General features: G+C 35.7%; 1 protein-coding gene across 20 annotated transcripts in view; it reads left to right on the forward strand.

Moving 5' to 3' along the window:
* TRDN (triadin) overlaps window positions 1–26,382 on the forward strand; it is a 379,193-nt gene that overhangs the window by 39,544 nt on the left and 313,267 nt on the right. For all 20 annotated transcript variants that reach the window (XM_082729949.1, XM_082729966.1, XM_082729962.1 and 17 more), the window contains exon 2: window positions 8,159–8,368. In XM_082729949.1, coding sequence (XP_082586075.1) covers window positions 8,159–8,368 — 210 coding nt within the window. The remainder of the gene's footprint in view (window positions 1–8,158; window positions 8,369–26,382) is intronic.

The following is a 26,382-nucleotide window of genomic DNA, read 5'->3' on the forward strand; positions in this document are numbered from 1 at the left end:
ATCAACATGCATTTGTAAGTTGGCCATTAGCACTTTTATTCATCTGTACTATTTCCAGTGCCTGATCTGGTTGTAGAAACCTCTCCCAGATGTTGCACTTTTTGGAGACGATAACCGCATTAACATTGCAGATGCTAGTTCTAATTGCCTCATTGGAAATAAAAATGTGTCTGCTTAATTATTGATATTATTTAGTAAATATATATATATATTTTCAGTCAAAGAAATGCACATCTTTATCTCTATCCCACTAGTCTTTCCTTCTCTGTTGGAACCTGAATTATTTTGACCAGCTAAGTTTCCCACTTATTAGATGTACACATATGCTTTTACTTCTTTCAGTAACATATCTCTTATTTGAACATTTTCATCTATCATGAAAATATATTTTGTTCTTTATTTAATTTATTACTCTGGTAAGAAATTAATATGTACTGCATAGCCTTACATATGCAGAAATACTGTGGTTATTTAATAAGATACTTTTAAAAAACTGATTCCCTTCAGCAAAACTTAAGAAGTTTTTCACATTTATTTTTTATTTGAACCTCACCGTGTAAAAAGTGCTGAAGCACTACATCCTACTTAAAGATAGATGACTTACTCTCATCTTAGAGCCTTGTTGAACAACAAAAAAGAAAAATACCAAAGTCAGGATAATTTTATGTCATTCTATTTATCAAAAATTTACATAATCACAGGTAAAAACAATAGTGTTTATTTCAAAAGTACACAGAAATATCACTAAAGAGTTGAAATTCTTAAAAAAGAAGTTGGATTTTAAGAGTGGAGTTATTTGGGTTCTCTTAAATAGAAAAAAACAAATTCCTCAGAGATCCTTGGCCACCGTGGATTGGTAAAACACAATGCATTTTACCTGTAATATGTTGGGAGTTTAACACATTTTGTTTCAAGAAATGAATTCTAATTATGTACTCATTATTGTTCTTCATCTCTGATTTCAGTTTCCTATTTGTAGAAAAAGTAGTAAATGCTAAGTTGAAAATGACAAGTTGAAAAGGCAGGGGAAAATTGAGCTAATACAGGAAAACACATATACTTTAATTTGCAGTAAGGACTACTGAACTGGAAAGTGAACGAATGGATCACAGTGAGGGTCTACCACCTAGGAAGATAAATTCTACCTCTCACTCACCCAAACACAAGTGAGGTCTTCTTAAAGCACCTCAATATCTGAATTTGCCCTTGAAAACACCAAAAGATCATTTTATTTAGGACCATGACAATGAAGCCACTTGAGAATTAAGAACTTTTTTTTTCAAAAATGAAAATAATTTTAAAGAACTTGATATTTAGATTGTTCTGACTGATCACACCTTACAACACAAATATTGAAAGAAAAGAATTATTTACATCCATGGCAAGAGCCAGAGCATCACTCAGAACTTGTGACGGCTAGTAATACAAACATAAGCAAATTATTTTATATATTCCCATAAAATTGGAAAGCCCAGACCTTTATCTGACTCTAAACACAGCTGGCTCTGTGAACCTACACAGTGGAACCTGGATCCTGCCTCTTCCCGTCTTGCAACTGACTCTCCAACTAGTGGGATAGAGGACAACTTGTAGACCCCACCAGCTTGCCGACCACAGCAGAAATAGAATGTCATTCAAGAGCTCCAGAAAAAAATGTGGAGGAGTCTGATTACCCAAGAGCGTGTTCTGATTGGTCAGGCTTCTTTTAAAGAACCAATCCTATGGCTGGGAGTTAGATGACGGTGCACTTTCTAGTTCCACTACTACACAAAGAAATTCTGCTGGAAGAGTATGGAGAGTGGGTCGGTAGGAAGAATTGCCAGTTAATGTAAAAAAGTAAGTATATTATTGGCTCCCTCTGCAGGTAGATTAGGCTGCTTTATTATCCTCTGAAATATCAACGATGATATCTCAGAAATCTTAGAGAAAAGGTGGCAGTTTGAGCCTTTCATTGAAATTGACAGGAGATCTCTTTCTGGTGTGAGACAAAGCTATTTTTACTTTGAAAGACAGTGAATAATTTTTTTTTAAGTGCCTAGAATTTGAAGGCTTCTAAAATTTACTCTAGGGGTATTTATTATGGTTTATCAACTACATATATACATAAATATATAAAGCATATATATATAAATATGTAAAGCATATATATTATATATATATATATTAACTAGAGCATCTAGGATTATTTTGACAAAGGCCATTTTTGTGAATTGTCATGGTTTATCTTGCCTCTCAAAAATCTATTTTCATTCAATTTATGTATACTTCTAGAAAAACACAATTTAATTGTCACAGATGTCTATGTGATACATAGACATTCTGCAGACACCAGGATTGATAAAAGATGGATTTTTCATTTTTCAACTTTATTTGCCAAAAGATATTTTTAGCGAAGTTTCTCGAAAATATTTACTTACATGTGTATTTCTAGAACATCCAAATGTAGTAAAGGTCATTCTTGTAATTGGGAATTACATTCTTAATATAATTTTGGAGTAATACATATTTTTACATTGCCATTGTTAGTATATACTCCTTCTCTGTACTTTGTTCTCAGATTTTCGAAGGAAAAATACAGCATTGGAGTACTCCATAAACCACATCACATAGGAAAATGCAAAATTCATAATTAATGCTTTTATGTAATGAGAATGTAATATTTTATTTATACCATTCTAGAATATAGGGGCTTTCCTGAGCATCCTGGAAGAAATTGTATTTTTATTGTCCCCTAGGAATAATAATAGGCAAGTGTATTTGGCAGTTTGATCTGATTAATAAGGCATGATGAGGTTAAGTGACTTCTTTTAGGAGGCTTGTGATTTAGCCTTCAGTGCCTAACCTGACTGTGAATCTTAGTGTTTGGAATCACTACATAAGCAGCCCCTAGTTTTATGTTATGGGGCAGAGTCCCCACTTCTTTTGCAGCTGATTCTAGCTCTCTGTATTTCATACAAAACAATGTGTATGAAATCAGAAGGAATGGAATTAAAAAGTAGGCATGGAAAATACTGCCACATATCCTAGATGCTCTGAGATGCCAACTTCTCAGGAGCATTGCCCATGTCGAATTTCTCAATAATATTTACCTCTCATTTTTTCCCACCATATCAATAACCAACTCTTGTCATCTTCAAAATACTTCTCAAACATTAAATAATCTCAGATTACACACTCTGTTATTCACATATTTCTTGACCAACTGTCAGAGAAGGCAATTTATATTTCCCCTCAATTTTATTCCTCTTGGCTTTGTGTGGCTTCTGCAGTAAATTTGAATGGAAAACGAAAAGTACAATTTAGTATGTTTCCATAACAAAGGAAACACATAATATTCCATTAGCAGTATAACCTTCAGACTACTTTCAAATTGCTTATAGTTTTGCCTTCTGAGCTGGATACACAGAATATATTTTCAACATCTTTGAGTCTTGATTAACTTTTATTGGAAATTTTGAGGATGTGAAGACAAAAACATACAGAAAAAAAATCTAAAAAATCACTTAGTGTTAACATTTTCATCCATTTAAAAACTACCACATTGGGCGCCTGGGTGGCTCAGTGGGTTAAGCCTCTGCCTTCCACTCAGGTCATGATCTCAGGGTCCTGGGATCGAGCTCCACATCAGGCTCTCTGCACAGCAGGGAATCTGCTTCCTCCCTCTCTCTGCCTGCATCTCTGCCTACTTGTGATCTCTCTCTCTGTTACACAAAGAAATAAAAAATCTTAAAAAACAAAACAAAACAAAACTGTACCATATTTGTTTTGTCAGAATTATAAGGTGAAATAAAATTTGAGATTCATAATAATATCAGTTCTTTTAAATATGAAAGTTCTCACTTTAACACTGAACTTACATTGCTTTCTGAATTTATATGGTTTCTCATTTTTCTGATAAAAAAAGAAAAAAAGTATAGAAATTCTTGTCCTTTTAGAATTTTTTTAGTTTTTAAACATGTGACCAGGAAAAAGGAAGACATGACCAGGATTTGACTAATTTGTATCAAATCCCAATAGATGTGTTCTTTTGGTTTCAAGATACCAAGCAGGTGCGTATGATATTGTCTGCAGAAATACACTCCCACACCCAGTTCACTGAAGTGAATCTGAAGTGCAAAAGCAATTCGTCTGGTGTTCTCCATCTAGCAGTAGCGGGAAGTCTTCCAGAGATTTAAAAACTGGAGATTAGCAACATATCAACTTTCAGGTGGCCTCTCCTAAACACTTGTAATTCACTTACTCTCCTGCAAATCATTATTCCAAAGGTTTGATTCACTCGTAGCCCCACTTGGATCTTAAATTGCACTTCGAAGCACTCCTATCCTTCATCCATTTTCAGAACTGCCATTAGAAGTGATGGGAATTTGGCACAAAAATCAATGAAAGGATATGATATGAGATCGTTCTAATTTTTCCTTCTTTGAGATCCATCTCAAGTACAGTCTGTGAAATCTGTTTTTTAAAGGTATTTTTCCATCTTGCTATCATTTCAGCTAAATTGGGTTCATGAACTTGGGATATGTATTCGCATAGATTTTCAGAAAAAAAGGAGATTTGTTGATGCTATTGTTAATTTCTACCTAAAATTATTTCAAAATCTTAATTCATTTTACCACTATTTGCCTTATCAGCTTTTTAATCTCTTAAAAATATGGGGCTAGATTTACTGGTGTTATCTAAAAATGCTTGTACTAGTTATGTCTGGTTATTATTAATACCTACTAATACATACACTTGAATGTATTTGATTTTCTTTTTCCTAATCAGTGATTGAATTTTATGACACTTTTATCAATAGAAGTATATAATTGTTTATTGATAAACATTTAAAAAGTAACACTTTATTAACCAGAGCATTTAATTTTGCATGCAGTATTTTCATTTCTTCCCCCAATAACTAAAAATTTTCATATGAACTGGACTCAAACTCTAAACACCCCATATACACAGCTGTTCGAAGATTCAAAATTTGTCTTTCTCTTTTAACAAAACCCTTGACACTGTAAACATTTGTATTGCAACAAAGTAACTTTATTTGTTACAGATCATCTCTCTTGGTTTGTTGATAGGGCAAGGCAGTCTCCATTAATATGAATAAATTACAGTATGTGTCCTTTTATTGTATTACAAGAAGGAAATTAGTTGATTAAGAAAGTCTTTGAAGGCGTCATAACATCCCATTTTGACTCCCTGAAAATACCTTAGGCTAACATACATGTTAAATGGAAACAAATGCCTGCATTTCTTGAAGAATTAGTCTTTCAACTTCCACTACTCTTTCTGAGGTTAATCTTGCCCTTCTGGTCTTTCTTTGCCATTTTAGTAATGGTTGTACTGGCCACAGAGGTGGCTGTAGGAATACCGATGATAATGATGTTGATAATAATGAAGAGATAGTTTAGCAGCTGTTGTATTTTCATTTATTGAATAACTCAATGTAGCAGGAAATTTTCCAAGAAATTGACATGATTTATTTATCTACCATCATAAACCTGTAAATCAAGTCTTACCAGCTTCATTCCTCAGATATAGAGGTTTATCGCTCAGAGGTGAGGAGCCATAGTGACCTTCTAGCCATGGAGTTAATCCCAGTCTCTCCTGACTGTAAAACCTGTGGCAGACCTGTTTTGCTTTACTGTTTCCATGAAAAAACTACACGTAACTGAAAGGAAGAGTTGTGCAAGGTAGAGAAAGGGGTTGAAAGATTGAAGGGAACACTTTAATTCCACTCTGAGACCGTCAAGGAATACAAGAATTCCCTTCAGTTTGAAAATACTAAAACCGTTCAGCTATTATTTAGCATATTCTAAAATAACAACAAGTAATCTTTCTGGTTAGGTGAAATTTGTTTTGTGCCAAGTGTCAAAGGAGTATGAAAATTTGAAGTTTGTTTTTTAAATTTGAAATGTAATTTGGAGGTAAAAACTAAAATTAAAAATGAGTAATTGTTGGATTCCTGGGTGGCTCAGTCGGTTAAGCATTAGACTTTTGATTTTGGCTCAGGTCACAGTCTCAGGGTTGTGAGATCGAGCCCCATCCAGCTCTGCACTGGGCGTGGAATCTGCTTAAGATTCTCTGTCACCCTCTCCCATTGTCCCTGACCCCTCTTCCTCTGCCCCTCTCAAAAAAAGAAAAAAAAAAGACACTTATGTATATTAGAAGATGATTAATAAAAATTTCCTTTTTTGATATGTAATTCTTAAATTATTTTCAATAATGTAGCCTGTATTTAAAATATATGAAATATATTGTTAAACTGTTATTTTGGAAAAAAACATTTGAATTGTTAGAAATATTTTTTCTCTTTAGGGTTCAATACATATCTGTATAATTTGGGATTAAAAATACTGTGAGAATCACTTGACTATTCTGGATGGTTTTGAATTGTTCTTAAATGTAACATGATACAGTAGTTTCAGATGATTTCTAAGTTATCCCTAGAGTTAATTTCCTGTGAGCCCAGGATTGTCAATATAATCAGATATGCCTCGTTTCCATTGAGAGGGGCTTGCCAATCATACAAAGGCAGCAACTTTGCAGGAATAAAATGAAAGAGCTACAAAAATTTTAAGTGGTTCCTCTGTATATAAAAATACCACAAAAATAAAGAGGTAAGCATCTACTCTTGATTTCAGCACAAGTGATCTTAGGGTGGTGAGATCAAGCCCTGTGTCAGGATCCACACTGAGCATGGAGTCTGCTTAAGTTTTTCTATCTCTCTTTCTTGACCCTCCCCCACCCTGGCTCACTCTCTCTCTCTCTCTCTCTCTCAAATAAATAAAATAAATGTTAAAAAAAAAAAGAGGTAAACAGTTGAGGGATAAAGCTGCAACTTAAGATCAGATAAAATTTTACTATCATGTGTGTGTTTGTGTATATACATACATATCTACACTCTTGCAATGAGTATAAATATGTATAAATACATATACATGCATAAACATAAATATTTGTATATTCACATATACATGTATTTAAAAATATACATACTTCTGATCAGGTACATGTATATGTGTGTGCAGTTTTTTAAACCATCGAATGGAGGTCGTTTATAGAAAAGCAAACCAAAAATTCTCAAGACAAAATATATAAAGGGAAAACAAGTATACAAAAAGCTCATCTCTAGTAATCAAAGAGTTACAAAAGAAGCAGAATTTTCCTTCTGCATGACTGCAAATAGTTTGAACACTGGTAATACCCAGTATTGTCAAGGATAAGAAAACAGAGATTCCTAGCACGTAAAAATTTCAAAAATATACCAATTGCCAAATACATATATGTACTTTCATAAGATATAAAAGTGATGTTATTTGTCTAAGAAATTCTATATTTAGGAAATTCCCTAACATAAAAATTATTAATGGTCTGACGAAAATCTCTGCCATGTCCCAAGGTAGAAAACTTTTTGACTAAATTATGCATAGCCATGAAGTGACATGACATGCAGCCACATAAGTGGTATTTTATGGAACACATATGGCAAGAGAGCTTGTTTATTATATATTGCCTAGTATAAAATATAAAGGAGTCATGATGACTTCAAAAACAAATAAAAGCAGGAATAAAAATGTTTACTGAATATAGTAAGATTTTCCAACGTCTTTCCACAGAAGATCACTTAGATCTTCTGTGCCCCCTTCACAAATAAAAAATGAATGGCTTCAATAGAAGGGTCCATTGCACAGTTAAACCAGGATTGTATCTATTTGAACGACTTTATCATTGATTTTGTTTCTTCCCCAGAGGAAACATTTTTGATTGCATTCAGAACTGACATATGAACCTAAATAAAGGAACAAGGTGTTAAAAAACAACTTGACCTAAAACCCCATTGCCTTTGATGGTAGTGGATATAGGGGATGATAAGGGAGAAGTAAAAATGATTGAAGGTGATGACAAAGTTTGTGACTCCCACGGTATTATTTACAGAGATTAGGAGAGGAGGAATGCTAATCACTAGGGCATGTGGATTTCGGAGTGAAGGTAAATATTAGGGCACTGGGCAGGAAGTTTGGCCCTGCCACTAAGGAGGTGTGCTCTACTACAGAAAATGGTACAAACAATTTAAATATACCATTATAATCTGTGTGTTCTTTTGGTCACCAACATTTAACATGAAGTTCTAAATTGTAATTTCCCTTTCTGAATGTTTGATTAGGAAATGCATCTACTACCACAACTGTGATCGACAGCAAAAATGGATCCGTGCCCAAATCCCCTGGAAAAGTGCTGAAGAGGACGGTCACAGAGGACATAGTGACAACATTCAGCTCCCCAGCAGCCTGGCTTCTGGTCGTTGCTCTGATAATCACATGGTCAGCTGTTGCTGTTGTTATGTTTGACCTGGTAGATTACAAAAACTTTTCAGGTAAGGTCTGTGAAATGTGGGTTTTAGAAGAAAAGAAACAATGTTCTTCTCTCCCATCTGTGTTTCTTTTCATCATATCTTCCTGCGAGAAATAAAGCTCCCTGCAAACATGAAGGAATGCCAGTGTCTGGTTTCCTTCTTCCCCATTTCCTTCTATTCTTCTTTGAGTGTTACAGTCCGTGATTTCAAATGAAATCTATTTCTGTATTTGTAATGCCGAACACAAGCTGAATGTTACAGTCCCATGAAGATAATGATTAAAAAGTTTGGTGGAGATCTGGTTTGGGAACAGGGACTTTATCAGTTTAAAACCAAACCAAACCAAATAAAAAAACTTTTGGACAAGTGGGAAATTGTATAAAACATTTTTATGTCCCTCTACCATCTGGCTCCAAGCTTACTTTCCAGAAATTCTCTTTGCTCCTCCCATCAAAACATCCTATTTTGAGTTCCCGAAAATAAAGAGTGTGAAAAGGATTTTCCCAGAATTACTCATAATGAGATACTACATCTTGAGTGGCCATGTGTTCTTATGGGTTTGGAGTAAAACAGGAATAATGCCAACGGAGGAAAGACAGATTTTCCTTATGGTATATTCACTCTCTGAGTATACCGTTTATCACTTTGTTCAAGGTATTTGGACACTTCTAAAATTGTATTTGTCTATTTCCACACCTGACATGCTCTATTGACTGTGAGTTCCTTGAGGGAAGGACTCAGTCAGAGGTATAATGAATATTAAATAAGTAAATGAATAAATGTATGCTTTTTAACCACAAGCAAAACCATTTCATTAAGCTCTTAATGTGCTCCTACATATTTGCACCATTCACCCCCACCCCCATTTCCCATTTTCTTTCTCCAAAGGGAGTGGAATCAGTAGACCTGAAACTATAAATATCATAAATTGCATTCTGTACAATCAGAAATCCTCTCTACTTCTTATTATGGTATTATGCTTTTTAAGTAATTATTTATCCAGAACCTAGTATATATGCCAAGCAATGGCTACATTAAAAGAAATATAAGTATTAACATTGCAAATCCATAGAGCGGGATCATTTGTGTTTATTGATGTAGCAGCGTGATTGAGATGATTCCTCTTGCAATACCATTAGTAGCTGTGCTAAAGTGAGCATTATCTATCGGGTAGAGATAAGTCTCATGATGTCAATGAAAGAAAAACACTATCCGGAACTGTGAACCTCTTCTCTAAATAAGTAATATTTTGGGTATACTCTGTAATGGAGGCTTTTCAAAGGATATACAATTGAAATGCCCATTATATAAAATTAAGACCTAGAGTTTTAAGTGAAAACTTGGCTGCATGATTCTAGGTGATTTTCCCTTGAGCCTTTATGAGTGGTGATATTTTGTCTATTCTTTCTTTTTCTAGAATTTCATTCATTTACATTTTGGAACTAAATACGATTGCAAAATATAGTTCTTTAAGCTTTACAATAGATATATTTGAAGAACTGCTTGTAAAAATCTCATATTTATAAAGTTCATAATTTAGTGAGTACACCACAGAAATTACTGTTGCAAGGAATTTGTTCTTAATTATCTTATAAAACGAACATCTACTTGTAATTAGACTTTCAGATCAGATTACTTAAATGTAAAACACACTTAACAATCTATGGTAGAGTTTCCTTGGACCACTGTAACTAGGTGTTATTGATCATGCTTATGTTATTGGCATTTCATCTCATGGGGGAAAAGAGCCACTGTATTATTGCTACTTCATTACTTTTTTCAAGGAGTGTTTATTAGGCACATCTTCTGTATATGGCCTCCTCTACTAGTTTCCTATATTTATTAGTGACCTAACCATCTATCTATTCCTCCCAGAAAGAAACCTGCAAGTCATCTTTTAAATCTGCTGAACACGATCAATCCCCATGCTGGATGCCAGCTGACTCTCATATGTCTCACGAATCCTCTCCCTTCTCTGGTTACCGCTGTCTCCGTGATTCCATTTCAGACCTCGATTCTCTGTTGAGGGCACTCATTCAATTTCTTCTTGAGTCCTTCTTCCAGTGTTTCCCCTTTACTCTTGCTCCAAAGGTATCTTCATAAAACATAAATTTTGCCAAGTATTTTCTATTGCCAAAGTACAAATTCCTTGGCATGAAACTCAAGTCTTTGGCTTAGATCTCTCTTTTCATCATGTAATTCAGTGTATGCAACCTGTTTTCCAGCCATCCTTACTATTGCTTCTCCCGGCTTTCTTTCCCTAAGAATACACCCTTCCTCACCTCTGCTCATGCCACCCTCTCCCCACTCTACCCTCCCAATCAGCAAGTGTGATAAATGAGTTAAAAATGTGAACTCTGATGCTGGATTTCCCTGGTATTAAATCCAGATCTTACAACTTCTTACCTATGTCATATTGGGTAAATCACTTAGTCTCTCCTTGTCTCAGTTTCATCATCTATAAAGTAGGGACAATAATAGGACCTAGGTAATAAAATTATTAAGAGAATCATAGAAGTGAATATATTAGAAGTGCTTAGAACAGAACCTGCTTTATGACAAGCACTGTAAAAATATTAATATCACTAGTAGAGATTCATTCCTCCATTTTCTTTCTTTTTTAAAGATTTATTTATTTATTTATTTGACAGACAGATCACAAGTGGTCAGAGAGGCAGGCAGAGAGATTGGAAGGGAAACAGGCTCCCCGCTGAGCAGAGAGCCCGATGTGGGGCTCGATTCCAGGACCCTGAGATCATGACCTGAGCCAAAGGCAGAGACTTAAACCACTGAGCCACCCAGCCGCCCCTCATTCCTCCATTTCCTTAAAGGATGAATTCATCCTTCAAGACTTACTCCGTTTTTTGGTGAAACTTTCTCAGATTTCCTAAGAAAAATTCACTGCACTGTGCTTTCATTCCCTTAGTACCTTATGGGTAGTTCCATTAACAGCAGTTAACACACTGTATTATCAGTATCTCTTTACTTACCTGTTTCACTCAAAAACTTAAATTTATCTGAGGAAGGGGCTGGCTTATTTACCTCTGTACATGAGTGACTGTCATGTAGTAAGTTCTCATATGTCTCACGACATATGAGATATTGGATATCTCAAATCTTGAAATTTTTATTTTGAAATAATTTTTTTACATTATGAAGAAAAACAAAATTTTTATTTTATGCATTCTTTGACCAACTTTAAAAATTAATAAATACATTTAATGAAATCAGAATTAAAAATAATGAAATATGTTTATCAGATGAAATGTTATTTGTCATATTTTATAATGGTCATCTATGGTTACATAATAAGTTACTTCAAAAATAAGTGGTTTGGGGCACCTGGGTGGCTCAGTGGGTTAAGCTGCTGCCTTTGGCTCAGGTCATGATTTCAGGTCCTGGGATTGAGTCCTGCATCAAGCTCTTTGCTTAGTGGGGAGCCTGCCTCTCTCTCTCTCTCTGCCTGCCTCTCTGCCTACTTGTGATCTTTCTCTGTCAAATAAATAAATAAAATCTTAAAAATAAAATAAGTAGTTTAAGGGGCGCCTGGGTGGCTCAGTGGATTAAAGCCTCTGCCTTCGACTCAGATTGTGATCCCAGGGTCCTGGGATCGAGCCCCACATTGGGATCTCTGCTCCATGTGGAGCCTGCTTCCTCCCCTCTCTCTGCCTGCCTCTCTGCCTACCTGTGATCTCTGTCTGTCAAATAAATAAAGAAAATCCTAGAAAAAAAAAATAAGTGGTTTAAAATAACAATACATGTTTATTATGCCAAACAGTTTTTTCAGGTCAGGAGTTTGGAAAAGGCTTTGGGTAGATCTTGAGGATGCAGTAAAGAAGTTGGCTGGCACTGTGGATATCTGAAAGATTTTCTGGGTAGTGGAACCATTGGCAATATGTCTCATTCATTTGGCTGTCAAGTTAATGCTGCTGTGTCCTCACAACATGACAATTGACTACTCTCAGATCCAAGAGAGAACAAGAAAGAAGCCACAAGTCCTCTTACGATCTAAACTTGAAAATCATATACCATCAGTTCTGCAAAATCCTTTTGGCTACGCAGGTCAACCCCATTTCTTGTCCTAAGAGACTACATAATGGCGTGAATACCAGCAGGCAATGATCATTGGGGACCAATTTGAAGGGGGCTACTGTTAGGTCCATTATTAAATGAAACAAGACTGAGACAAAGTGAAAGTTATTTAAAGCTTTATTTTATGATAAGTATTAGAAGTTAGACTGATTGGTCAGGGGAACGAGACTGAGACAAAGTGAAAGTTGTGCAAAGCTCTATTCTATGCCAAGCATTAGAAGTCAGACTGACCAGCTGGGGCCGTCTCTGAAGAGAGCGACCACACCCAGCTTACAGACTCAAGAATTGACTGACTGACTGCTCAGGGCCGACTCCCAAGAGGGCGACCCCTCCCCATCTTACAGACTACCTTTTATAGAGCAAAAGTCTGGCCACACATAGGTGGCCAATGAGATTGTAGTCATGTTAGGTCACATGCAGGTGGCCAATTGAATTACAATTTATCCTATAGTAGCTAATGTATTACTCTGGTCAGAATTGGTGCTCAAGGTTGGCGCCCAAACAGCGGGGTTTACATTCTTTGGTGGTTAGAGGAAAAGTATGTGTGTTTCTTACTGATTGGATGTCTCCACCTGGCCCGACTCGTCCCTGTATTCTGGGCTCTGTTATCAAGAACTGGCCGACCTGGCCTTGTATTCTGGACTCTGTTATTAGGAACTAGCTGACCATATTTTACTGGTTTCCCAGACTTGCTTCTAAGTAAGTTTCTCTGGGGGAAGGGGGGCAGGGTCAGTTTAAGTTGTACTGCACAAACAACAAAATGGCTTTTAACCAAGATGGAGTTGCTCTGGCTAAATAGGTCCTTACCCTACCACCTATTCTACTCTTAAAAAATTATTTTGCCAAGCTGTACATATTTGGATAAATACTTAGATAAAAGGAAATGCTGTCCAATACTCTAGCTGACAAAAAGTTATTGAAACTACCGTAGGTGCAAAAATAAAAATGAAGTATAGGGATGATTGGTATCTTGAGACCACATCTAGGAAGATAACTTTCCAATGAATTTGAAATGAAAAAAAAAAAAATCACAAGGCTGAAATTCTAAAGAAGAAATATATAAATTCTTCAAATAAGAAGTTCAAATACTTTTTGTTCATTCAGGTTTGAATGTACACTTTCTGAAACCAAATAATATAAATTCAATGACTGTATAATTACAGCATAAAACTTGTAACTCATATTGACCATTGGTTGCATGGGATATATATATACTCGTATTAAAATTTTCATTTCTTTTCTCCATTTAGTAAATTCTAACCTACCTTTTTTATATTGATTCTTCACAGAAAAAAATTTTTTTTGCATCAATAAGAATGTTAAAATGTAAATGGTACTCTTATGTTATAATATTATTTTTAATTTATACATTTCAAATATTTACTAAGGATTAATATTATTATGATGAGTCTTTTGTACTACATAATGTCTTTTAAATATGTATTGTTAATACAAGGCTAGTGATAAAAGAAAGCATACTGAGAATAACTCTGAAGACCAGACAGGGCAGCTGTCCCTGGGCTCTAAATTACTCTCCGACACTTTAGAAAAGTAGGTAAACACTTTTTTTTTTTCAGTGCTGGCTTTTTTTTTTTTTTCTCAATTTATTTATTTTCAGAAAAACAGTATTTATTATTTTTTCACTACACCCAGTGCTCCATGCAATCCGTGCCCTCTATAATACCCACCACCTGGTACCCCCCCACCCCCCCCACTTCAAACCCCTCAGATTGTTTTTCAGAGTCCATAGTCTCTCATGATTCACATCCCCTTCCAATTTACCCCAACTCCCTTCTCCTCTCTAACACCCCTTGTCCTCCATGATATTTGTTATGCTCCACAAATAAGTGAAACCATATGATAATTGACTCTCTCTGCTTGACTGATTTCACTCAGCATAATCTCTTCCAGTCCCGTCCATGTTGCTACAAAAGTTGGGTATTCGTCCTTTCTGATGGAGGCATAATACTCCATAGTGTATATGGACCACATCTTCCTTATCCATTCGTCTGTTGAAGGGCATCTTGGTTCTTTCCACAGTTTGGCGACCGTGGCCATTGCTGCTATAAACATTGGGGTACAGATGGCCCTTCTTTTCACGACATCTAAACACTTTTAAGGCATTAAGGAGTTGTTCATAGAGAAATGAAACTCTATTTTTGTAAGTGAATACTATACTGGATTGGAAAGAATGATTCTCTTCTAGGCAACCTTCACACTTCCTAATTTTCTGAATTTGAATTGCTGTACCCAAATAATCTACCTGTGAGGCATACGTAGCATTGGCTTTTATGTGCTTCTTTCAGGAGACATGAGTTCACTCTACAACTTTATAACATGAGCTAGGTAACATGACTAGGAATTTGGTGTCCTTGCCTGTCAAATGGGAATAGCACCTTGCTTTCTGGTCACCAAAACTTGTGACTTTGCTGCTTCCTATCAAATGAGACAAATTTTAGGACATCAACAAACAAGCAAACAAAAAGAAATACCAAAACCAGATACTAGAAAAGAGATTCCACCTACCTTTCATTTCTTCCTAAAAATAAAGTTCAAACACTATCCAAAAATAATATGGTGTATCTGTCAGAATTTGATCACTAGGAGCAGAGTAGAGTAGAGTCATGATGAGTGATAAAAAATACAAGATTTAATGTATGGCTTATGCATCCATGGGAGCTGATTAGCAGTCTAGGTAGGGCTATTGAAGTGTTTCTGGCACTAGGTCATGGGTCAGTAAACTGGAAGTTGGTATAGGAGAGGAAAAATACATTTTTTTCTCTACTTTTCTAAAATGTTGGTCAAGACCCTTCTAACAAAAGATAAATTAACAAGAGAAAAGCATTCAGATTTATTTAATGTAAGTTTTATGAGACACAGGAGCCTTCATAAAGAAAGGAAGATCTTAAGAAGCAGTTAAGCCCAAGCATTTTTATGCTAGGTTTAATGAAAAGGGGAAAGGGGGCGGGTGGAGTGTGACAGGACAGAAAGAGTAGGAGCTAAGTGTCATAAATTGAGGGAAACAGCAAGGGCTGTTCATTCAGATTCCTCTGGGCATCCTGGAAATGGTATTCCTTTCCTTTGGGTTTAGGGAGGACACCTTCCTCACGAGAGTTTTACGACCCGCTTCAGGGGAATGTCAGAAAGTCCTTCCTGCATATGTCATTTCTCAAATTCTTCCAGCTGAAAACATTCAATATATGTCAAGGTGCCTTATTTGGGGAAGCATGTCCTGAACCCCATCATTGAAAAGGGCAGATGGAAATAGAACAGGAGAGACTAAGGACAAACTGGAATTGTCAAGGACAGACTGGAACACTTACTTGACTCTGACCACCTCAAATTACAATGATGTGGATGAGATGAGCTCAAGATAAATTGGTGCCTCCCACCACGGAACAGCACAAGCACCTGGCCAGGATTTGGAGATGCTGAAGGAGGCAGTCTAGTGGGAACGGGAGAACATGCGGCCGGCTGCTGCCACCTGTCAAGGTCAGCCAGCATATGGGTGATAATGTGCGTGAGTGGCAACAGCACCTGCCCTACATCAACCTTCAGAGAATAAATAAAGGCTAATCCTTCTGTTTGGCTTTCTAAAGCTCATGAAAATTTCTCTGGTGCCCAACTGTTACCCAGACCTTACACATAAGGGAATTCTGGGAAATGTAGTTACAGTTTAGTGATTTAAGAGCATACAAAGCCACCACACAGGATGACAGTAGATGACTTATCTAAAACAGGACACTTGTGAGAGTGAGAATGAGAGCTGTCAATACTTCCCTCAGGACAATAAGCAAAAACCAAGATTCTGACCACCCAGATATTATCCATCTTGCCTGTACATTTTTCCTGGAAGATGAAAGTTTTCAGAAAGGTCAAGTTGGGGTGGTGGTGATGGTGAAGTGATTAATGCAGGGTAATTTTTAAATTTTTTTTTTAATTAACTGCGGCCAGAGGATCATAAAGCCTGCTGGAGGCTTTGCCCCCAAGCTTTTGCAGACTCAGCCAGGAAGCTCTTTCAGAAAACGGAGGGGTGCCCTGATGATTTAATAACTCTTACAGGATCAGAATGTGTAGACTTTGGTTGAAATTCTTTACAAACTTGTTTGTCTTATTTATAAAGAGATGACTTTTTCTTCTTTTAAATAAATGCAAAAAAAAATAGAATTTCTAAAGAGATCACTACAAACTCAGACACTAGTAGAGATTAATGATTTTCCTCTAGGTCAGAAGGTACAGAAATAGGGGCGCCTGGGTGGCTCAGTGGGTTAAAGCTCTGCCTTCAGCTCAGGTCGTGATCCCAGGGTCCTGGGATCGAGCCCCGCATTGGGCTCTCTGCTCAGCAGGGAGCCTGCTTCCCTCTCTCTCTCTTTCTGACTGCCTCTCTGCCTACTTGTGATCTCTGTCAAGTAAATAAATAAAAAATCTAAAAAAAAAAAAAAAAAAAGAAGGTACAGAAATAAGTTGTAGTAACTCTTGGCTTTTCTTTCCTTTTTTTTTTTTTTTTTAACATTTTTTATATGTATTTGACAGGCAGATATCACAAGTAGGTGGAGAGGCAGGCAGAGAGAGAGAAGGCAAAGCAGGCTCCCTGCTGAACAGAGATCCCCATGCAGGGCTCAATCCCAGGACCCTGAGATCATGAACCAAGCCAAAGGCAGAGGCTTAATCCACTGAGCCATCCAGGTGCCCCAACTCTTGGCTTTTCTTGCCTAGGAACAAGGGTCATTATTTTTTTTTTTTTTTTTACTTTTTTTTTTTATTTATTATTTTTTTTTATAAACATATATTTTTATCCCCAGGGGTATTATTAGCTTCTTTATCCATAAGAAAGAAAAAATCATTATATGGCTGTACCAGGAGGTCTCAAAGAAGCACATTTGGTAATTTTTGCATGCGTTCCACATACTTATTTCAAAACAATTTTGTAAGAATTAGATAAGATAATCTATGTAAAACATACGTGCCTGGCACATAGGAGGCACTCATTAAGCATTACTTGAATTTGAATCTTATTACCAGGAAGGAAGATCAGTAATGTGAGAAGAAAGCCAGCAAGGACATGATGGTAGGAAGCATCAATTTCTTATGAAAGTCTTGCAGACATCTCCTGATGTGCCTTTTAAATAGATTTTCTAATGAGGTGTGCCATTTATCTACTGCTCTTGGAAATTAATTTCCCTGATTTTTTTTTTCTGGCACTTAGCCCAGTTAAGCAGGTGCACTGTTTGTCAGGCTGTGAGTCTAGAGGAGTAAAATGATTCAGGGAAGACCCAAAGCCAATCAGAATGTATATATTTAACATTTAATGGTTATGTATATATGTATATTTGTGTGTGTGTGTGTGTGTGTGTGTGTGTAGAGAGAGATGTCTGCGTGACTGTCTGTATATGAATATGTTATCACATTTTAGGAGACTTGGAAGACCGAGACACTAAATGAAACATTTTAGGCTTTATCAGTTCTCATGTGCACTGAGTTTTCAAGTATAGTTGACATTTTGTGTGATTCTTATTCTGATTCAAGTCTTATCTCAAATCCTACTTTTCTGTTCAATGTCTCAGGCCTGTTTGGTCCTCTTGGTTCCTACATCTAAAAGGACACATTTCATTATCCAAATCCAGTCTGCTTATAAACACATCAAAGAAGCAGAAGTTTCTTTAGTCCAGTGATTTCCAGATCCTAATTGAAATTTGTTGCTTCTTCATGAAATGAGAAAAAAAGATAAAGAAAAAGTTATTTATTTTAAAGAAGTAGTCTTAATTTTATGGTGCCTACATTTTTCAGTCTTAAAATTCTCTTAGGAAAGGCTGATAATTACAGATATTATTTCTGCCACTGTTTTTAAATGACATTCTTCTATAAAATAAAAAGTTGGCAGTTTGATGTTGGGTTCCCGGTTTTTGCTGGTGGTGAATTACAAGGTCAAAAAACCTCGAAGTTGGATACCAGTGCTCTATACCACTCATTTGAACCTTACCAAATGAGGCCTTATGTTGCATTTATAAATTTATCTGTATAGATGGGTACAATTATAAATCATACCATCTGTTAACACCCAAATTTTTGATGGATCAGCCATTATACATCTTTCAGTGCTATGCTTAAATTCACTTCCTGAGGGGAAACCTTGCCTGAACGTTCAGTGTAAATCAAGTCACTTTGTCGTACTTCCTCATTATATTATTTACTCTTTACTCAAAGTATATATTTACAAGTTTTACATGTTTAACTGGTGTGATTATTTTTTAAAATATTTTGCTTCTTTATTTTAGAGATAGAGAAAGATAGAGAGTAGGCAGAGGAGCAGAGACTAGCAGACTGTGCATTGAGCACAGGGCCTGAGGTGAGGTTGCCTCCCACAACCATGAGATCATGCCCAAGCCAAAATGAACTGTTGGAGGCTTAACTGACTGAGCCACCCAGGCGCCCCAGGGTGTGATTATTTATTTAAAATTCTCTTCTCCACTGATTTGTTAGGTTTGTAAGGAAATGGCTTTATTTCATTTACTTGATTTTTCAAGTGCTTAAAATTGTTTAGCATAACCTATGAGTTCAACAAACATTTGGATGAATGTTTAGGTGAAAGAATGAATGAATAAATAAGGAAATAAATAAGGAAAGGGTGATAGCATTTTTTAACGCTCTGAATGCTGAGTAATGAGCATAGCATTTCTTTGTAAAATATTAGTTTATGATGATACTGATAATGTTAGTATTCACATTTAAAATACTTTTTAAAATGTTTGTTTCATTGATTGGACTTTAAGCATCTCAAAGGAAAGAATTGCCTTGTTCATTTTAATAATCCTGCTGCTCTGTTTACCACCTGACACATATTGTTCAGTAAAATTTGTATGATCTAAACAGAAGTTATTTGCTAAGCATATCTGGCGAGCAAACAAAGAAAAAAAGAAAAAAACAAATAAGCAAAGACACAAAACAGTAATAAACAAAAGAACACATGGACTTCAAGACCAGAACCAAAGCAAATGAAGGCAAGCTCTGAGTCTAGAATTTGGGGTTAGAATCCTGGCTTTATCGATCAGTTGCTGTGTAATCTTGGGGAAATTCCTTGATTCTCTTTAGGTAATAATAATACCTGTTTCATATGGCCCTATGAACCTTGAATAAGTTAATACATAGAAAACACTTGGAATTTTGAATGGCATATGGTCATTATTAAATAAATTGTAGTTAGTACTATTTTAATTGGTTCTTCATGACCTTAAGCATATTTCAATATTTCAAGAAGATGAATAGGCATGTTTCAAAAAGATGAATTGACTACTTGATTTCCAATTTTTAAATATCATGTGAATATACATAAAGTCTAGCAATTACAACAAAGAAACCCAATGATTAAAGTATTCTATTTTATTTTAACATTGAGGCAATGATCCAGCCATTCTGAAAGGGTTTGTTACTCTTATATGATATAGTAAGCACATAGTTCATGGCGCTACATACTACATTTTAATATGGTAAAAAGAACTTCAAAATCATTTCCTCAGCTAATACTGAGCAATAGAAGAGCTAAAGAAACTGTATAACACAGTCAAGAGTTTTCAAAACGAAACTTTGACTCACCAAATGCATGTTTATTAAATAATTAGTCCAGATATGCTAACCCAAATCTAATATGTCCCTTCTCCACTGTTCTGTTGTTTGTAATATAACGATCCAAGCAAACCATCCAACTGGAGTACTGTGATATCTTGACTATTCTTATGCTACCAGAAAATTAATTCCATTGTATGTTGGCTTAGAAACAAATTTATGGAAATCTGTAAATCTACAGAAAACTTGCTTTTCTATTACTTGATAATATTATATTGAAACTGTGTTCATTTTTAAGTTTCATTATTTTTAAAGGGGAAAGCAAACCAGTTTTTCAATTAATATAATAGCATTTACACTAGGCTCATTAATGAAAGTATAGTAAGATTCACTCATTTTATTTAGATACTTGACATGGGTAAAAGAGTCAGCAGTTGTTTGTAATTTTGTTTCAGAATATAAAATGCCCTTTATTTGACATGGGTCTAGCTCCAGTAGGCTGGAAATATTCCAGGCTTAAATATTTGCAACAGAATTTGGCCAGCAAAAAATTGGTTGATTAGGGTCATATTGGGAAAGAGAGGTGAAGTGCACATCTATTTGCATTCCATAGTACTCCTCATTGCCTCAAAAAGTTACAGTTGAAGAACAGCAAAGAATGACTTAGAAACATTGCCATGAAACTATTAAATATTGAAATAGTCACGTAATTTTAACTAAAGTTGCTTGTTTTTAATTTCATTAGAGCCCCATACAAATGTACATTTCTAAAATACTGAAATCTGTTATAAGTAAAGATGAGTATGGGAAAATTTGAATTGAGAAAATGTTAAAAAGTAGAAGGAAAATACCCATGCCTCAGATTTTGAATGGCAAGGATTGGAGCTACAGTGACTATTCAAATGTAGATTAGAAAAGTGACAGTCATTTCCTTGTGCAGTCAATAAAACAATTAGCTCACCAAAAGTGCTTTTAAATCAGGATCCTAGTTTTTCTTTGGTGTAAAAGCATCTAAATATCTAACATCTGCAAGTATTTTATTTTTTCAAAATGGTAAATCACATGAGTTTTATCTTTTAGAGTCTGATGTACTTCAAAAGCTTTGTGTCTGCCCTTTATTTTATTTTATTTTATTTTATTTCTTACATGGTTATCACTAAAAAAGAGAGAGGGCCTGATTATTGTAAGATCATACTAGTAGTCTCCAGAGATCTGAAAGAGCAGAGAGAGAAATGATAGCCAGACAGAGAGGAAGAGAAAAGAAGATGCAGAGAGAAAATGACAGTGGTTTGGGAAAATATATTTATCTAGGATGTTAAAAGATAAACTGGGGCATATTCAACATGTTACAATTTTGAAGAAAAATTAAGTGGAACCAGACAACACCAAACAGAAAGTGGTTATGAAAGCTCTGCCTATAAGAGTTAGAACACCTTCACAGAAAAGAAGTGGAAGCAAAGCAAAGCAGTTATTTGATGGACTGTAGCTAAGCCTTTGCCTTATTTGGTAAAGGCTGGTTGACTGTGATTGGCTGTCCTTGGGTTTTGGTTTCTTAACCTTGAGGCATTTACCGTCTTAGGTTTGGGTTTGCTCATGTTGGTTGCTAAAGCATTAGAACCATTTCAGTCTAATGACTTCCTTGTTTAATTATTTCAAATTAGGAGTTATTGCTTCAGGAAGATTTGGCTTTTTTTTTTTTTTAATGATGTATTTATTTATTTGAGGAGAGAGAGAGAAAGATCAGGAAGAGGAGGGGAGATAGAGGGAGAGAATCTTCAAGCAGACTCTGGGGCTCAATCTCAAAACCCGTGAAATCTTGACTGAGCCAAAACCAAGAGTCAGGCACCCAACCCGCTGAGCCACCAGGCGCCCCAGGAAGATCTGACTTTTCAAATGGGCTCATTACTTTTGAAGGAATATGTGCATCTGGGTGTGTATAGAAGGGAAGAACCTCAAAGGTACTTTTTCAATGTTAGTACATTTAAATATTGCTAGATGTAAATGCCATCTCCTTCCTGTATCTTCAAAACCTCCTCGTCTATTCCCTCCTTTACCACGAGTGTTTATGGGTTTTCTAAACTTCTTAAACTTTTCTAAATTCTCTAAATTTCCTTACTTCCCTATATCTCTATTTAGCTACCGTCCTCTTTTTTTTTTCTCTCTCTCTCTAGCCAAACCCCTCTGTTAAGAGATGATCTGAAACTATTCTATCACTCTGCTAAAATGTCTTAAATACACACTTGACTTCTTAATGAACACATTGAACAAATCAACAAATTGTGAACTTAAGTGTGAACAACTTGCACACTTTACATCTTCATCTTAGTTAAACCTTTAGCATTAGAGCTACTGACAGCTACGTCCTTATTAAAACCTTATCTTCTTATGACTTTTGTAACTCTCTTCTTTGGCACTATTTGTTTCTTGCCCCCATCAGACATTACCACCTTGTTCCATTGCTTCAGTTGCAATGATTTTGCATTACCCAAACAAGTGACACACAAGCTGTCATCATATTTAGTCTACTTATCTTTAATATATGGCTCTCAATTTAATAATAGGATCAATCTTCTAAAATTGCATGATAGTAAGGTTTAGAGGATAAAAGCAGTGACACAGTTCTAAACAATCGAAGCATATAAGGTATGTTTTAAAGAAAATACATTCTACCCACCATGAGAGTCAGTAAAACTTTTTATTTTGAAGGAAAAATGAATCTCAAAAGCATTTTTATTTTCCTCATCCTTAACCTCAGTGTCTCTCCATTTTTCTAATTGCATGAGGTCATCAAGTTGAAGCAGTAAACTCAAGATTCCTGCCGGAGGTAGTTGTATTTCTTTTCAAGCCTGCCTCCTAGATTTGAAGTCCAGTTCATTTTCCAGGATTTTAAGTCAGAAACATGGGACTCTTTGTAAGCTTTCCTCTTCCCCCACTATCCATAAACACTCAGTGGTCAAAAATCACTCATTTAACTTTTAAACATCTGTTGGTTCTGTTCTGCATTCTGTGCCTATTTCTAGAACTCCTGCCTTGTTTTCCTCAAGATTGTTGTATCAGCCATGTGTTTTCTTTTTGCCTATAATCTTGCCTCTGTCTCCTTTTCATTCTGAGGCCAGAATGAAAATTGCAAATCTTTTTATTATTATTCCCCTATTAAAATTTTTAAATGTCGTCCTTTAAATATGAGTATGCGTGTTGTCCTGATCCCTTGGCTCACCTTCCCTGCATGGGACAGCGGCTGCTCCTGCAGCAGCTCCAGCTCCTAACGAATCCTTCTTCAGCTTCTTCATTCTGGCATAGGTGCATTTTTAGCATGACAAGGTTGATATCTTCTTCTCTTTGGAGAGGGAGTTTTGGAGGTCCTAAGACTGATGCAATTTCCAGTTTGTTCTCATGAATCTCATCCCTTCCCTCCCAGACTCCAGATTGCTCCATCTACTTTATGTCCATATTTTCACCCAAGGGGCTCTTCTTCTGCCTTCAGAACCTAACTCCACCTGCATAAGTAAAGATGTCTCATAGTGTGGTTAATATTAGAAGTACCAAGGGAAGGGGCACCTGGGTGGCTCAGCCAGTTAAGCACCTGCCTTTGACTCAGGGTATGACCCCAGGGTCCTGGAATTGAGCCCAGCATCTACCTCCCTGCTCAGCAGGGAGTCTACTTGTCCCTCTTCCTCTGTCCTTCCCCCTTGCTTGTGAGCTCTCTCTCTCTCTCTCAAATAAATAAATAAATAAAATATATATGTTTTTTAAAAAGGAAGTACCAGGGAATTTCATGAATCCAAGTTTCCATTTCACCATTCTGAGGGCTGTTCATTGGGAGTAAGGATAACAAGTTCAAGGGAATTTCAACCTCTGTAAATCATCTGTATGTTAAAGAGCCAATTGGAGGAAAGTTACTCAGAGAAAATTGGTTTTGAGGATGCATCATTTATGAAATTCAAGACAGGTGCTTATATACAACTTTTTAAACATCCTACTTTTAAAATATATATTATTGAATATGGCAATAACATAGTTATCACTCATTTGTGAAAGCACACATTTAAATAGAACAAAATGAGTTTTCATCATATTATTTTCTTTATAGAAGCATCTGAAAGATGCTCTATAGAAATATCATGTTACTTCATAACTTGATTATCCAGTCTCAAATGAGTTGACTTAATATTTACAATTTCTTGTTTAAATCACGAAGTGTTAATTAAATAAATACAAAAAATTATTTTAACCTACATATTCAATTTTCAAGAAAATTTTCAACATACCTTGAATTCCACATTTTTGTCTATGCAGAGATCCTTGAAATGTTATTATATACTGCAACAAAAGTATCCAATGCCAAGCCTATACTATAGCAGCTGAATTTAATGTTCATTGGCCTCTACCTCTCCATTTTAATATTTCACTTTTATTCTTCCCAAATCCTTATTAGTTAGGCAATTCCACTCCAATGAACTCTTCGGTGAAAATCATTTTTTTAATTTTTAAATTTTTTAGTATTTTATTTATTTATTTGACAGAGAAAGAGCAAAAGAGCATAAGCAGGGGGATCGGCAGGAAGAGGGAGAGGGAGAAGCAGGCTCCCCACTGAACAAGGAGCCTGATGCGGGGCTCCATCCCAGGACCTGGGATCATGACCTGAGCAGATGGTAAACACTTAACAATGGAAATCGTATTAAAGGGATACTATACTTGGACTTAAAGAGAGGATATTAAGAAATGAGCACTTCTTAAAATATTTCTTGGGTAGAAAAGCTGTCTTTAAAACAGCTGTGTTAGCAATGCATATCAGTGGCTTAGTTGATTGAGCCATGGGCTTTTTATTTTGGGTCAGGTCATCATCTCAGGTCCGTGGAATTGAGCCCAGCATAGGGCTCCTTGCTCAGTGGGGAGCCTGCTTCAGACTCTCAATCCCTCTGTCTGCCTCCCCGCACCACCCCCAACCCATTCTCTCTCTTAAAGAAAAAAAGCAAAAGCTATGTTAGTTTTTACAGATTATTATTATTCTGGTACAACAAAATATCAAGTGTTGTCTCAGAACTGAAGGAATCTTACAAAATATAGCTATCCTCCAGGAATTTACAATAGAAAATAATGGGAAGATTTGGAATTCAAGTTAGTGTGTCTTTTACAAACTTCCATTGGCAGGATATAAATACACCTTAGAGATTAACTATGGAGGAATACATGTGCTGTTTCAAACATTTCCTGAATTCTTGACTTTCTTTTATGTGTTATATTTTTCACATGTTGGCTTACTTTCAAGTTGAAGTGAACTAGAGAATAAGAAAACCATAAATTCATGGGAGAAAAAAGGCATATAAGGGAGTATAAGAAATTGAAAGCCCTTCTCTTGTGATGATAAAAATTAAAGATGGCAGTTCTGACATCATTGAGTTCAACCAACTTTAAGCTAAATGGTCTAACCCATGAGAAATGGTTTGAAAGTTACTTAAGACTGATCTAAAATGCTTTAAAGCACAATGTCTTGAGTAAATATCCCTTTGATAAGGACACTGACCTTAATAAGTGGATATAAAAGCATGTATTCTTGTTTGTTACTTCTTAAGTATCCGCACTTAGCATTGTCAATGCTGGAAACTCTGGGGCCTGAAGACTCAGAGGGCTATTAAGTTCATTTTGAGTGCTTTCCATTGCAAATGTGTTCTGGTTAAAAATAAGCTAAATTAAATCAGGATTTTAACCTTACATATTTAGGAAATTGTTGACTATTATAAATTATGTCAAACCTCAAATCTAAATGTTTAATAAGAATTTTCATTCTCTCAGTTGCATTTCTGATTATAAGAAACCTTAGAACACAGAGGAGACAACCATTGCTTTCTGCATATACTAACACAACATTTATATCTTTTTATCTTTTTACTTGTTTTACCTACTTATGTTCCCTTCTTCCCATGCTTAGGGGTAGCATGGGAATGAGAAATACATCTAAAGCTCTGTTTGGCACTGGTTAAGTTCTAGAGAATTCTGTTTACCCTGAACAAAGACCAAGTAATTTTCACAGTACTTCAAGCAAGAATTGTCATATGCTCAGAGCATATTAAATGATGCATGGTTTGCTAATATTTTTCTTTATTTGGTCAAATTTTCACTAACAGAAGCAAGAGTATTCCAGCACTTATCTATAGTAAGAATGGAGAAACCAGTCACTTAAAATTGGAATTTTTTTTAGGTCTGGAAAATTGACACTATATATTTTCAGTTTTCTTCACATATCAAAATTAGAAACACCTGTATAGCAAGCCTGTAAATGGCAGCACGAAGTTGTTTATATCAGGATAGGATATTGTACATAGTAAGTCCTGAATAATTGTCTTGAGAGAAGAATCTCTCTATTTCCTAGTCAATTTCATTTG

This window comes from Mustela nivalis (genome assembly GCF_964662115.1).
Source record: "Mustela nivalis genome assembly, chromosome: 5".
Taxonomy (NCBI): domain Eukaryota; kingdom Metazoa; phylum Chordata; class Mammalia; order Carnivora; family Mustelidae; genus Mustela; species Mustela nivalis.